Source organism: Sceloporus occidentalis, unplaced genomic scaffold (assembly GCF_023333645.1).
Source record: "Sceloporus occidentalis isolate IW3139 unplaced genomic scaffold, rSceOcc1.0.p SCAF_23, whole genome shotgun sequence".
In the NCBI taxonomy this organism is placed as follows: domain Eukaryota; kingdom Metazoa; phylum Chordata; class Lepidosauria; order Squamata; family Phrynosomatidae; genus Sceloporus; species Sceloporus occidentalis.
Genome location: NW_028317003.1, coordinates 13,962,825 through 13,977,607, shown reverse-complemented (window position 1 = coordinate 13,977,607; position 14,783 = coordinate 13,962,825). Strand labels below are relative to the sequence as shown.

Genomic DNA, 14,783 nt, shown 5'->3' with positions numbered 1-14,783 from the left:
AAAGGAATGCACTAAATGTGAAAATACCCTGCATTGTCTACTTTTAAGAAATGTAAAGATTTGTATGGTGGTTTTGTGATCTGTGAGTGCTACTGAAGTTATGGCCAGGTTTGAAAATATTAGTTTTGAAAAAAATATGCCCAACCTTTTTGCCATATAAATCTAAATTCTAGGCATGTAAAGTGTATCCAAAGATACGTATATTTTGGGCGTACAATTTATAAAAGGTTTTTCTTTTAAAATGTTTTTTTCATACTAAATGATTATTTTATATATCATGTGGGTAAATTAAGAGGGAAATGTAGGTGGAACAAGACATAGCAGAAATGTAGAAAATGCCATCCAGAAGTGTTAAAACGCCTTTGTCCTGAAGGGCGTAATATGAATTCTTTAAAAATTTAAATAAAATGAATGCTCTTACCTGACCCAAAAGAGACTGTCCTGATACAGTAGCTGTACTCCTCTTGCCACTGATTGGCTGCTTAAGATATCAGTGGCGGTAATCACTTCTAATGAAGTCAATGGGAATATGCCCCGTCAGAGATTGAAAGTTCAAGCAGCCAATAGGAGGCAAGTGCTACCACATTCAAATTAACGGGACTACACATTCGCACTGTAAACAGACCACTGCATGTAGCTGGAACTGACTGGAAGCGTGTGCATTATATGTAAAATGAAAGCAGACGTGTGATTAACAACTGTGTAATACTACACTTTTATTATTCAAGGCGCTAGATGGGATGTACAATCCGGGGTGATATCCGAGGCACGTCTCAAAGACTTGACCCCACCGATGCCAGTTGTATACGCAAGAGCTATGCCAGTGGATAAACAGGAAGTGAAGAACGTATACGAATGTCCCGTATACAAAACTAAAATCAGAGGCCCTACTTACGTTTGGACATTTAACCTGAAAACCAAAGAGAAGCCAGCCAAATGGGTATTGGCTGGTGTGGCCTTGCTCCTAACGGTATAGCCTTCAAACGAAAGCACTCAGCAACATTCTACCTCTTTTCATTTTAGGTATCACATGTGTGATATTTACTCATTTTAATTAACTGAAGAAGTTTTGTGTACAACGAATGACATGAAGAGCCAGAAAAAAAAAAAAAAAAAAAAAAAGATTTTTCTTTCATTCTGAAAAACTAAATGCTACGTAAATTCAATAACTGAAGCGAGTTTTATCCAAGAACTGTTAACGCATTTTGAGTCTTACCGAAGCATACTGTGGACAGGCACGCCGCTGTGTACGGAGGGAACAAAGTTAAGGGAAAAATAATAATATAGAAAATAACCGAATAGCGCATTGCAAGAATAAGAGAACATTTATAATCAAATAAATTTGTAAATCATTTTACAATCATGTGAAAGTAATAATAAAAAAAGACATTTAGTAGAATACAGTACATTAAACATCTGGCATACTATTTGGTAATGCAGAACATCCCTAATGAAATTAACAAGACCTGTTAAAACACCGTACAGCCAATCATGTTAACACAAATAAGCAGAAACGAAATACATACTCTACTCATTATAAAACCTATTGCTATTAACTGAAAAACAGTGGAATCATTCTACATTTTAGGCACAATTAATACTCTGATCTAGTTGTAGCAGCTAACTAATAAGCAGAGCGGGAGGACACTGCATTAGTAAAATTAAAAATCCACAGAAAATCACGTGATCATTGTAACGCCGTGATGCCGTTTGATAGATTATTTTCTTGAATTTTGTGTATTGGATGAGTAGCTCTATTTATTAGCATTAGTAATCCATGCCATTTGACGTTGCCGCACACAAAAACCGTCTGTAACTCGCTTTCAGTTCAGAAGGGTTAAAAATTAAGTCAATGGAAATTTACACTTACTTTGCAGTTTTATTTAATTAGGCTGGAAGAACTTATTGGAAAAGCAGGTCTACTTTTTATTCCAGTGCCACGTTACAACATTCGTAGGTTCTTTTGGTTTTTGAAGAGGCACTGAACGTCTTAAGTGTTATCGCCTCATCTGACAGTGAAAGATGTGATATTCAATCACGGATGTTTGGGACAAGGGTCCATCAGGTAAAGGCATCTTAAGGATTTAATATGGAAGATGGAACTGTGCTGTCTGATTCAATAATAGAAGTGATTTGGGAGAGAAACATTTAAGCAGCAAGGCTTTAAGAAACATTTCAACTCCTTTGGCATTTATTCACTAAAGGGAGAGTTAGCAGAGCAGTTCACTATTTACTATGAAGGGTCAAAGCTGAAACGTTTCTCTAGCGTGAAGGGCTGTGATGTCCCTGAATAATGCATAACTTGAAGGGTGAAGAGAAATCTGTGGTTTTACTATACATTATACAGGGCCAGCCAAGCTCTTCTTGCAACAGAAGCCACAGGCGTCTCTTGATAATGTATAGTGGATTTGAAATGTTACTACAAACTCCTTTGTGTTAAGATATCTGGAAAACAGTATGTTCAAAAAAGCTCTTTGTTCCAAGGCACCTCATCTTGTATACAGAGTAAGTGATTTGTTCAATAGCTTCTCGTAGCAGTGGCTCTGTATATAACGAAGCATCGTAAGGCCGCCACCACTAATGCATTCAGAGGAAGCATGTGGCTTCTGCAACGCCGCTTTAAAAGCGAGCTCATTCAATAAAGCGAAACCAAAACTATACGCAATGCACAGCAATAGAACAGGGTTTATAAAAACAGTGCCGAAACAATTCTCTGCACATGGTTACGCTAGTGTAAGGTGCCATTTTTCTTGCATTAGAAAGCATGTCCAAAACGCGATTGAAGATTATGTTTCATGGCCGGCGTAGATAAACATGCAGCGAAGCATTCCAGACATAAACACAAGCTCTATTTGGATGCGTGGTTTTATCACTTAGCTCCTGAAACGTCTAAATATTCCTCCAACTGTTCGTACTTAGTCATCTTCCATGATATTCTTCTGTAAGCTGAAAAACAAAGTACCTTTACATGAGACAGAAAACCAAATGCAAAGCACAGCAACGAACAACTTGTTTTTGTGGTCAGCTTAACAATTTTTACAAAGATAAGCCTTTCCTTGGTCATCTATAGTATAGAATTCATGGAACATTATACATCTAATCACATACATTTCCAATCAGATAAAATGGGTAAACCAAATGGTTTCCTAAACAGAAACACAAATGCTGTGCTGCCCGTAACATATGCCTTTACATATAACCTTTCTATGATAGCCTTATGTCTGTTTAAATCCCTTTACTGTGTTGAAAAAGGACACTACAGCCATTATATCTGCTTTAATGTATATGACAGATGAGTGTCCCCTTTCAATTTTCATTTGGTCCCTCTTGCAAATACACAGAATGCCCACGTATGCATCTGCATTTGCTAAAGCTATTTATTTTCAGGTTGAAGAATTAATATCAAAGTACTTACAAGGCATTGGTGGGGCTGCATGTGATACTGGAATGGACCCCTTAACCCCTGCCATGTCTGAAGGGAAGGATATTCCACTTATTCACCACCCTCTCAGTGAATAAGAGCACTAGCCTAAGGATATTCAGCAAAATATTTGCATGTTGCGGCATATATAGTCACCTTTCAAGATATTCCTTGACGTTGTCATGACCATAAAATTTAGCCAAATGAATGAGCATTCCTGTAGCACAACGACCATCTCGTTTGCGGCAGTAGCTGCAGTTACAAATCTGTCGGCAAGGCGGGCATATCCAATCCTGCGGAAAAACGGAAAGAAAAGTGACTGCTTGTCTACATAATGCCAATAAACCTAGAATAATAGCACTTCTGGTCACATGTCTAATGGTCAGGGTTTGCACTTCCTATGATGAGACTGCACTGAAATCCACACAGGATGAAGTCCAGCAAGTGTCTGATAACATTTTGTAAATGTAAAAGAAGTCTCTCCACCCAGAGATTTCAGTTGACGTGTTCTTTATGATCTCTTTGTACTACAGTCTAACACTTGAATCGCGGTTACTTACAGGGTCTAGAAGAGCTGTCCTCACATCTTCACCGTAGCGGTTCCGTAAACAGGGCCCACAAAACTGACCCCTCACTCCACCACAGCCTAGATTTCGACAAACCGTTTTAGTGTCAATGGTTTTTTGTCGACACTGATGGCAAGTACTTCCCTGAAGAAAGAAGGAAAATGATATATATTTATATATAAAAAATGGTGACAGTTTTAATTGAAATCTGACTTGTGCTAATGTTTTATTAGTGGAGGGGGTCAGTAATCTAGGTATAAAATTGTACAGTTTCTGGGATCTATTCACCAAAAGAGAGGTTGACAGAAGAGTTGTGGTTTCAACACCCTCATATCACTCTTCATTCCAAAAGGCCAGCACTAGTATGTTTCCCAAGCTAGAAGTGTTGAGCTGGCCCTGCCCAATGCATCCATTACACAGGGCCTGCCAAGCTCTATCTGCAGCAGAGGCTACTGGGGATGGACCTTTATGATGTATAGTGAAGAGCTGAAAGCGCAACTCCCTGTGGCAAGATTAAATAAAGTGTGGGAGTTCAGAAATAAAAAATTACCATTATTTTGTCATAAATCTTATCTTTGACTGTAATAGCAACGTTGTCCAACTCCTCTTCTGTAATATCTTCTACGGAGCGAACTGTGGTATATTTTGACGATGATCTTCTCTTCCTCCGATACTCTTCCCTTTCCTCCTATAAAACAAATGGAGGCGAAGCATGAGGACAACTGCTTATTTTCTATTTTTTTAGATAATGGATAGCAGAAACAAAAACACTTTTTATATACATAAAATCTCTCAAGTGTGAAGAGCTGCTGTGGTTTGATAGATCAGCAATTCCACACCATGATTTTAGATGTTATTAGGCTGGCACTTTAATACAGGGGTACCCAAGAGGTAGCACTTCATTCTCTTTTTTTCCACAAAAATCCAACAGGACTTTGTAAAAATAAAAATTAAAAAAATAAAACAGAAAAGTGCTGGTAACATGAAAAGCTCTCTTATAGTAGATAAAGGGCTTTTTTGTGCCAGGTACACATTAAAAATCAGTATTTTTCTAAGTTAATTTTCAGTTGGTTTACATTCCTTAAAGTTGTTTACTAAAGAAGCAAATGAAATACTGTAACAATAGAATTAACAATATCATCCCAACACTATAATAGCTTTCCATTTTAAATTAAACTTCTTTTTATAGTGCTGCCTGCACTCTTCACGTTAGTTCTAATATTACTCCCAATACCTCCCTTTCCCACCACATTTAACTACACAAAACATTAACATATAGTCTCTGTACCGAGTACAGAGTGTGAACACATTACTATTGTCCTAAAAATAATAAAAAAAAAAGAACTGCTGAAAAGTTTTAAAATTGGACAGCAGATACCTCACTCAGTGTACGTTTGAAGAAAGTTCCCTTTCTGCAGTTCTGAAGGTGTTCAGCAAATTTCACAGCAGATAAAGTAAAGTTTTCCAAAGCAAAGTTCTCCGGAGGACGTGCATTTCTGGTCGGGTTGGTACGCCGTTCCATCTGACCCTCGGAGAACGTCCTGCGAGGAGTCTTTTTTGCTTTCTACAAAGAATTTTTTTTTATTTTTTTTTTTAAAACTGCATGTTTCCAGAAATAGCTTTAAGTAACATTAGGACATCGCTTGTGTGATTTAACTTACAGAGGGCGTTGTAGGTGCTGTTTTCATAGGGAACAGTTCAGGCATCGAATTCAGTTCTGCAAGGAGCTGCGCAAGCTGAAACGGCATTAACCAAAAGTTTAACAACATTACACACGTAGCACAGAAAAAAAATAAAAACATACCGGATGCTGCACAGAAAAAAGGGTTTTTTCCTTTAATGGTACTGTTCCAAAATACAAAGGAGGCAAAACACATAAATAAAGGATTATTTCCAGAAATGATGATGCCAGCGTTGCATTTAATTCTAAACCAATGTAAGGGGAACTGTACGTTTAAGATTAGATGATTACTCTAGTGAGACAGCAGGGATTCATAACTTGAAGATGTTTTTTTAAATGCTTCTATGGCCCGTTCATGGCACATATCTCCTTTTCCTCTGCCATAGTTTGGAGAAGATACAAATGTGCTAAGAGATGCACAGATCTTCCTGCTCCTGACCAGGTTATCATTCACGGAGAAAGCCGCTTAAATGCAGGGAGGTATAAAAACGAGCAACAAGCAACAACCCCTTTTCAACTAGTTACAACAAGGTTACTTCTTCACACTTATTTCAGCGTACATACCACAGCCTTGTTTTCCTTAATGTTCATTGCTCTTTTCAGAAGTGCACTAGAGCTTTCCTTGTTGGTCTTGCCATTCGCTGTCTCTGAATGAGATGCAGAGAGCGCTTTCCTTTTGGTGCCTCGCTGCAAATTCTTCCCTAGGGCAGGTGCTTTTTCCTCCTCCTCCTGTCTTCCAGGTTTTACAAGAGGTGTGTTGGACTTCTTTTTGGTTTTGTTTACACATTTCTTGTTGGGAAACTGTAGAGCGACACGAAGGCCAAAGCTTCGCCTTTTTGGGGGAGAGGGTGCTTCTTCGCTGTCTGACAGCACGACGACGTCGCTATCTTCATCACTTTCAGTTAACACCATCTATAAAAGAAAAATGAAAAAGGTGTGGATTACAAAACCTTCTGATAGCACTTAAAAGAAACAAAATAAAAATGTCTGTTTCTTAACCCCTTCAATCCCCTATAGACGTACCGGGACGTCCAAAAAACGCCCACTAAGAAACCCCTATGGACGTCCCGGGACGTCCAGCCCTTCGTGCAGCGTCAGGGACACATCCCTGCCGCTGCACGGGAGACCAGACCTCCATACGAGATAAACTTTCAACTTTATCTGGGCTTTGAGGTACCAAAAACCCCTGGGATTGAAGGGGTTAAAGTGGAAATAACAGCATATCTAGGGAAGTGTGAATAACAATCTACAGATCCATTTTCACAAATTAAAACATAGGAAAAAAACATTGTGGATGTGACCAACGTGTTCTATACACAAAGAGCAGAAACAATGTGCAGAGATGTCTCATACTTTGTTCTGCATATCCACTTCACTTTGTGTGAACCCCTCAAACACATCACTGTCAGATTCGGTGTCTTCAGCAAACACGCGTTGTAGTTCAGCTGTGAGGTACCGGGAGTGCAAACGCGGCCCCTACAAAGGAATGGAAATATATTAAAAATCTTCAGTTCTGTGCAAAAGTATAAGACAGGCATGAAAAAAATGCTTTCAAAAATAGGCATGTTAATAGTTTATTTTAAAGAGTAAACAGGAAAAAAAAAAGGCTAAACCAAAGAATGGCGTGACCACCCTTTGCCTTCAAAACGCATAAAATTCTTCTAGGGCACACTTGCACAAAGCCATATAGTTTGGTATAACTGTCTAATCGTAGACCTAACAGGTGATAGTTATACTGTATCAGCGAGGTCTCTCCCAGGCAGAAACTTAAAGGTAGACAGGGGTTTCCAGATGTTCTGTCCAAGCTTTTTGAAGAAGAATACGGGCCAAGGAAACAATTGAAAGACGTGTCATGCTTAAATCCCTTCGCAATTGTAAAATGTCCAACAGTGCCATCAGCGCAGCATTGGCATAAGACAGCTGGGCGCAGGTACAACGATGTTGAACAATACAAAGAAATAAGGGGTGGCCAAGGAATATGAGCAAACAATGCAGCAGGGGTTAAACAATACACCTAATGTTGTATAAAAGACATAAATATAAAGCATAAACCACGTGCAAATAATGAAAAAATAATAAAGAAAAGATCTCTCTATTATTTTTTCCTCATTATATCTGCCTTTAGGTATATTTTATAACATATTTTATAGCACATTGTCGTTTTCACAGGTTCGTTTTGGTCATCCTCGCACGTGGTTTATTCTTTTTATTCACAAAGATGCTGAACCAAGGCCAAGCGACTTAACTATTCACGAGAACACAGGGGGTGCAGAAAAATGACAGCAGGTGATCCGGATTCAGGAGTTAACATTTAAAATATTTGAAGGCAGTTTGTTTGCCAAAGAGAGAGAAGCAACTGAGGCTGCCTAAATCCACAGAACAATGGATAATTCTCCATGATGTATGCAACAACCTACCTGCCAAGTTCCTTTAAATAAAATAAAAAAAAACAAACCTGTGTGCAAGTGAACCTGGAATAATTAATGCCGTTTTGAAGGCAAAGGTCGGTCACACCAAATTGAGTTGATTTTTATTCTGTTCACTCACTTTGTATTTCGTTAAATGATACAAAGAAGAAAAAAAAGCCTACGAAACGTGTCCTATTTTTGAAAGCATTCTTACTTTACAAATTTTTTTCATACTTGCCTAAAACTTTTGTACAGTACTGTATATTGGGATTACATTGCCATTTCGAAATATACTACATATACAAACGTTTGTTAAGTTTTTACTGACATACATACATCACATTAATATTCTGCCGTGCTGCGCAATGGGTAACTCGTAACGCTTATCAAACTAGTTTACAATTCTGTTTGATCTATTTAATTGCATTAAATGTACACGTAGTTTCTTAAACACTCCTTTGCAATTCTAAAGTAAAATATCAGCAAAATAAATGGAATTACATTTCATCAATAAGTATAATTGTTTGTTGTTTTTTTTTTGGAAGGGCCTATTCTAGTCTTACTGAAGCAGGCAGATTGTCTTATATCTCATAGGTATAAGTCTCTCCACAGTGTGATGCTCAAGATTTGCCATAAACTTTCATTTTGACTGGTAAACTAAAAGTGTGTTCCCCAGCAGGAAATTGAGAATTATTCCCAGTTAATTCCATTTCCTTGTCTATTCTTGGGCAGCACAGGTGAGAGATAGTCTCCTCATCCCATCTGAGATAGGAAGAGCAAGAATATAAAAAAGGGACCTCCCCCCACATAATAATAATGTAATAACAAAAACCTTCTCATCAAAAGTAATGCAAAGAAAAAGCGTGCTGCAGAAGACCAGGAAAAGGAATTTCCAAGTAAGAATTCCTGATTTCCACGTCATGTCATGCCATAGGTGGGATGTAACGAAGAAAGGATGGGTGCCAGGAGTAGCATCAGCCTTTTTACCCCAAGATGTCCCCAGAGCTTTGTTGAATGAGCTCTTCTGTTACAAGGTAGCTCTTTGTCAGTTGATCTGCAGGTCTCATGGATCACTTGATTGATCCATCTAGCAATGGAGGAATACGAGACCTTGAGATCCATCAAGACCTGAAAAGAAAATGGAGACTAGAAGAGCGTCTCCAAGATTGAGTACGGGATAAAGAAATACGGATACGCTTTTTAAACACCCAGAGTGCTGAGTATGCTTTCTTTTTTTGGAGGTAGGAAGGACAACAAAACATTTGTCTTGAACCCTGGGAGGCACTTAAAGAGTCACTTTATCATGGAATGGCATACATAGCACGGCTAGTTCACTTATTTTCCTAGGAGAAGGGAAAGCTACCACGAAGGTTGTCTTTAGGGTTAAAAAAATGCAGAGATAGAGGATTCAACGGGTAAAGAGTCAGTTGATAGAGTACTAAATTGAGATCCAAAAAGACTAGAGATCTCGCTGGGATCCTAGGCCAAATTCTGGAGACAGCTAACAAAAAACATTTGATGCCAAATGAACCAAGATACCCCCTTATTCCCCATTCATGAACCCACAGACAGCTGGCTGTTTTGGTGGTACTAGACAGGTTTCAATTCTAATGTATTGAAACAGGACAATTCCATTACTGTACTTTGGTGGGTTTTTTTTAAGTATTTTAAAGACTTGAGTTGAGTGTGATAGCACAGCTACTGTAATACTTCTTAATTATTAGCTCTGTTTAATTATTCATCCTTCGAATACCACCGCAATCAGTTCAGTGCACACTGGGGAGTTTGTATTTGTTGGGTACAGGAATGTGTGGGTGCTATTGATATATATTTTTTTGCTTCAAGCTTTGCTCTTTGAAAAACACCCCATATGTCTGTCCGTTTCATTCCAACAAGCAGACTCCGCTATGAAGGAATTTTACTTCAACATCTCTGCAAGATTAAATGGAAGCACTAGAAAATCTAACATTTTAATGACTTAATGGAATATTATTTGTAAGGCGCTGTGTGCCCTTTTTACAAAGAATGAAAAATTACTTTCAAGAGCAACTGCATTAGCTCTTTTGCCTTTGTGCTGCTGTGCCACAGCCCTGCTGAGATTACTATGTGCTAACTCATTTAGCCTGTATCTTCTATTGCTGCCAACTCTAAACCCAAGGAGCCAGCTTCAGGGGAACACAATTACCGATTAGGAACAAAGAAGAAACATACTTCGCCCCATGTATTCTGTGGAACAGAGGGGCTTTAATTAAGGAAACTTGCTGCAGACTTTCAAAAGGCTACTTCCCTCTCTGCACCCCCCTAACCCCAATCACCTCTATTAAAATAGCGTTGGAACTCAGCTCTATGATTTTCAAGAGTCTCATTAAATTGTTCACTAGCCGTGTCAAAACTAAAACTCCAAAAAAAAAATATATATACTTAAGATGGCTTAAAGATTAATGTATATTTCACATAAAAAAAAAAAGTAATGTAGGGGGGAAAGAAATAGAAATTTCTCATCTGCAAACTTTTTTACCTGATAGCAAGTAAAAAGATTTCTGGGTAGGTGGAGCCAAGGCCAAGAATAACACCCAATAAAACATAAGGGACCACCATCTCCACCCTCAGTATAATAAAAGCAAAACAAACAACAAAAAACACATGCAAAAAAAAAAGTCCAGAAGATCAAAACATTCACACATCGTGGTCCCTTGGGAAGCCAATCTGGACAAAAAGAACTTCCAAGTTTCCCCATACCTGGCTTTTTCTGGGTCTGTAACAGCAGAGACACTTCATAAGCGAAGAGCCTCTTTAAATACCCATTCTTTCAACGTAAGATATACTATATGGACAAAAGTATCGGGAAACACATAACCACTACGTCAACAGGTACTTTTTGCCCATTCATCCAGTTGAGCTCGTGTGAGGTCAGGCACTGATGTTGGAAGTGTATGTCTTGTCTTATTGGAGGTCTCCTAGAGCCATACAGTTGAGCTCAGGGTACCAGGCTTTCTTGGGCTAATCCGGTGCTATAAGCTTTACTAGGTCTTCATTCTGCGTTATCGCCCCAACTACACTTGTGTTGTGCGGAAGAGAAAGGAACACATAAGCAACCCTAAAGTCCCATACCTGAGCTAAGGCATTGCTAGCCAAACAGCATCCTTTTCATGAAATGAAAATAGTATGAAAATATAGCCAACAGTCGAGAATGGTTATTGTCTATCCAGATATTCTTGACATGAGATATCCCAAAGTGCGACTCTGGTAGCATACATGAACAAGATAAAGAGGCAGAGTCCTGTTGTCAGACCATAACCTCATACTTCTTCCACAGTCTTGATCTTCAGTCCCGCAGACTAGAAGTTGTAGGAACCTGCTTTGAATCTGCCCAACTGCTGAGACGAGGCACTTTGAATATACAGTAACTCGCCAAACTTGCAGTCTGGCAACTGTGGAGTTCAGAGTCTATGTGAAGAATTCTATAGGCCTGACAATAACATGTCCTCCTGCTTTCTTCTTCCATCAAGATAAGGCTTTCCATCTTGCCTTGAGGAAGCTGAACCAGAGGTGCTCAAAATCATAGTGAAGGCATATATAACACTTGCCAGAGTCGAAGATTTTTTTATATTAACCAAGCAACCATCCCAATTCTTGTAGAAGCTTTGGGATTGTCTGTATCTGATTTAACAACATCTTCTTTTGCCAGATTTCCAAGTCAAACAATCTGTGTCCCCTGCTTCCTTAGATGGGTTGTGACTTCTGATAGGGCTGAGGTGAACAGACATAGGCGAGCTAAGGAACCAAACCTTGTCACTTGAAGAAACTTTTGATGATTCTACTCTATGGGGATATGCTTATGGGCATCTTCTAAACCAATAGAAACCATTAAGTCCCCTCTGGACAAGAACTGTAGAATGGACCTTATCTTGTACTTTTTGTAGATGCAGATTTTCTATGAGTCTGAATCATCCAAAATCTGAGCATAAAAAAGTGATTAATCTTAAACCTAGGCAACTGTATTATGTGGCAAATAGTGCTGGTATCCTACTGCCCTCTCCAATCGGGACTCAAGCTCATTAACAGAAAAGGAATCCTGCAGAGGAAGCCATTCAATTAAACTCAGCATGACCACATCAAGAACATAGGCCTTTGCAGTCATGCAGTCTCAACTATGGGATTACAGAGAAAGTCCACTACAGACCCCACATCTGCCACATTCCTGGCATACCCCCTACAACCTATGCTCTTTAGTAAGACCCCCCCCAAAACATTATAGCCATATCTTAACTGATCTTGCTACAGAAGCTGCTGAAATAATATGCTTGAAAATGGCTGTGATAGCTTATAAATATTTCTTTGCCGACCCTTCTGCCTTTCCATCTATGTAATAGGATACATGAAAAAGGTCTTCCAGTGTTACAGCAGTATTCCCAAGGAGATTTTGCCAAGAAAGCATCCATCCATCCTACAGACAGTACACAACCTTGAAAAGTTGTCAGAAAACAGAAACAACTTTTTCCATCCTGTTTCTCACCCCTTTAACCACCTAGAATGTAAGTTCCTGCGGGAACAGGGCCCTTCATCCTCTTGTATCTGTATGTCTATTGCTGTATTGTACTTGTTATCTGTAAAATGTTCATCTTCTACAGCGCGGTGGAATCTGTCGGCACTTTATAAAGTATAACAACAAAATAAATAATTAGAATGATGCTTCTACTGTGGACAATGCCCCTCAAGGCATGACAGCGAAAGTCTTGATCACACAGAAGCCCTAAAGAGAGGGATTCTCCATGCCCTCACAAAGAAACTCGGATTGTGAATTAGATGAAAATGGGTCTTTCTTAGGATAGAAGGTCTACCTGCCCTGGATGAAAAGCCGCCGCAGAGGCATTCAAAGACTGGTGGGAGCTCCAACGTAATTCAGTGGAAGTCACGGGCAACCCCTTCTGTGATATTGCACAGTCTGAGCAGATGGAGTGTCTCCAATTTGGCGGGATCTTCTTACCTCCATACAAGGATTAATGCTTAAAATAACTACCGGGGTAACCACTGACACTTAACAGTACAGTACACTGATAAATTAGTGAAGTTTATGGATTAGGATTGAAAACCACAGTAACATTGTCTTCTCTGGATCGAATGGTTATTTTGCTCTTTTGGGTTAGTCCTCCCTAGTCAGTAAGTCACTGGTTGGTTCAGGCAATCTTGACAGTTGCGTAAAAAGACAGATTTTGGCACAGAAATACACATTTTGACAAGGTCCCCACAAAAGGAATAAAGCTCAGCTGCTGTCGGCCGGCACTTGAGTCCCTTATAGTAATAATTTAACCAGTGTTTACGCTGGGATATAGTGGTGCGGCTCGTCCACCTCAAACATGTGCACTCATGTAATTTACCCCCCACACACCTTATAGATCGTAAGCTCATTTGAACACATCGGTCACCTTTTTGCTACTGTTATCCGCTACTAGTTACGTTTACCCACTGTACATCGCTGCAGAAAAGGGCGAATCAAATGAAACGTAGAAATGGAGGGCACATAAGAACCATTAGGCCCATCTAGTCTGCCCGCTTTTCGGGATGTATCTCATGGATGTTTAAATTCCCTCACGGATGGGAGACCGCTCCAATTATCTACCACCCCCTCAGTAAAGTAAAACTTCCTTACATCACAGCTAAGCTTCTGACCCACTTTCAAGGTAAGGGGGGGGTTATGTCTTGGGGTATTGCCGGTGTCCTCACACATACAACAGTATGTTAATAGTTACCCCAATAGTAAACATTTTACATATTTTCTTTCCTGGCTCAACCCACAAAAGTATCAACTGTGACTGAAGACGGTGTCTTTGATCGTTAGGGATGTGTGCATTTTCGTTAGGGCAAGGACGCAGATCACATGATCAACCTATATAACCTGTCGGCATGTGGTATATATTTTATATAATTTTATACATACAGCCCCTTTAGGATTATACTTAGCGGGGTCTTTTTTAAAGATGAACTTTAACAAGTTTATTGTCTGCATGCAGTACTTCTGTTATAACAATAAAATATTTGAAGTTAATGCCAGAAAGTATTCGAAAGGTTGGGGGTAAACATGTAATCAGAGGGTCAGGTTAACGGAAGTGGCCGTCCTCGCGTCAAGCTGCTGATTAATCTGCATTGTCTATGCGGACAGACGAGACTGCAGCCCGGCGATATTAACCCTTTACGGGAAAACGGGGGGCAGTTGTAAGACATGCTTCTGAGGGGCTCCATAACTCAGCGCTGGCCGCCCTTTAACACACCAGCCCTGATGGGGGCTCCCGGAGCAGTCATTTCATCGGAAGGTAATATTGGCGGCATCTGCTTCGCCGTTTGCATTCCCCGCCACAGGATAAGCGGCTCTGTGATTACAGCCCGGCCCCCGCCAGTGGCGCCAAAATCCCATGCAGCGGAGAGCGCACACGGCGGGCCGGGGCGGCATCTCACCTTAACTTCAGCGGCTGAGTCCATGTTCGCAGCAGACTTCAATACACCTCGGGGTGTCGGACCGATGAGCAACTCACAGCCAGCCCTCCAAAACTCCGGGCACGGGAACGCCTCTCAACCCCAACCGGGGAGCGCTCAGCCCAGCTCACCCCGCCCACTGGTGGCGAGTGCTTTGTGTGACACGGGCCATGTGTGTGTAATGTAGAGGAATTTACTAACCCAGCGAAGAGGGGTTTAAGCTAATAGACAGTTGT

The 14,783-nt window shown here is 40.0% G+C and overlaps 2 protein-coding genes across 3 annotated transcripts in view; one reads left to right on the top strand and one right to left on the bottom strand.

The window, feature by feature from the left end:
- Positions 1 to 976, top strand: part of LOC149300848 (dynein axonemal heavy chain 11-like) — a 106,702-nt gene extending 105,726 nt beyond the window's left edge. For both annotated transcript variants that reach the window (XM_089484938.1, XM_089484939.1), the window contains one exon: positions 729 to 976. In XM_089484938.1, coding sequence (XP_089341064.1) covers positions 729 to 976 — 248 coding nt within the window. The remainder of the gene's footprint in view (positions 1 to 728) is intronic.
- Positions 977 to 2,915: 1,939 nt separating this feature from the next.
- Positions 2,916 to 14,553, bottom strand: LOC149300847 (cell division cycle-associated 7-like protein). Its single transcript, XM_089484884.1, has 10 exons — positions 14,530 to 14,553; positions 9,064 to 9,204; positions 7,022 to 7,144; positions 6,233 to 6,580; positions 5,649 to 5,723; positions 5,366 to 5,551; positions 4,538 to 4,675; positions 3,982 to 4,131; positions 3,578 to 3,714; positions 2,916 to 2,946 (listed from the first exon to the last, which is right to left on the bottom strand). Exons 1-10 carry the CDS (start codon positions 14,551 to 14,553, stop codon positions 2,916 to 2,918), a joined length of 1,353 nt encoding a protein of 450 aa, XP_089341010.1.
- Between the last annotated feature and the right edge of the window lie 230 nt (positions 14,554 to 14,783).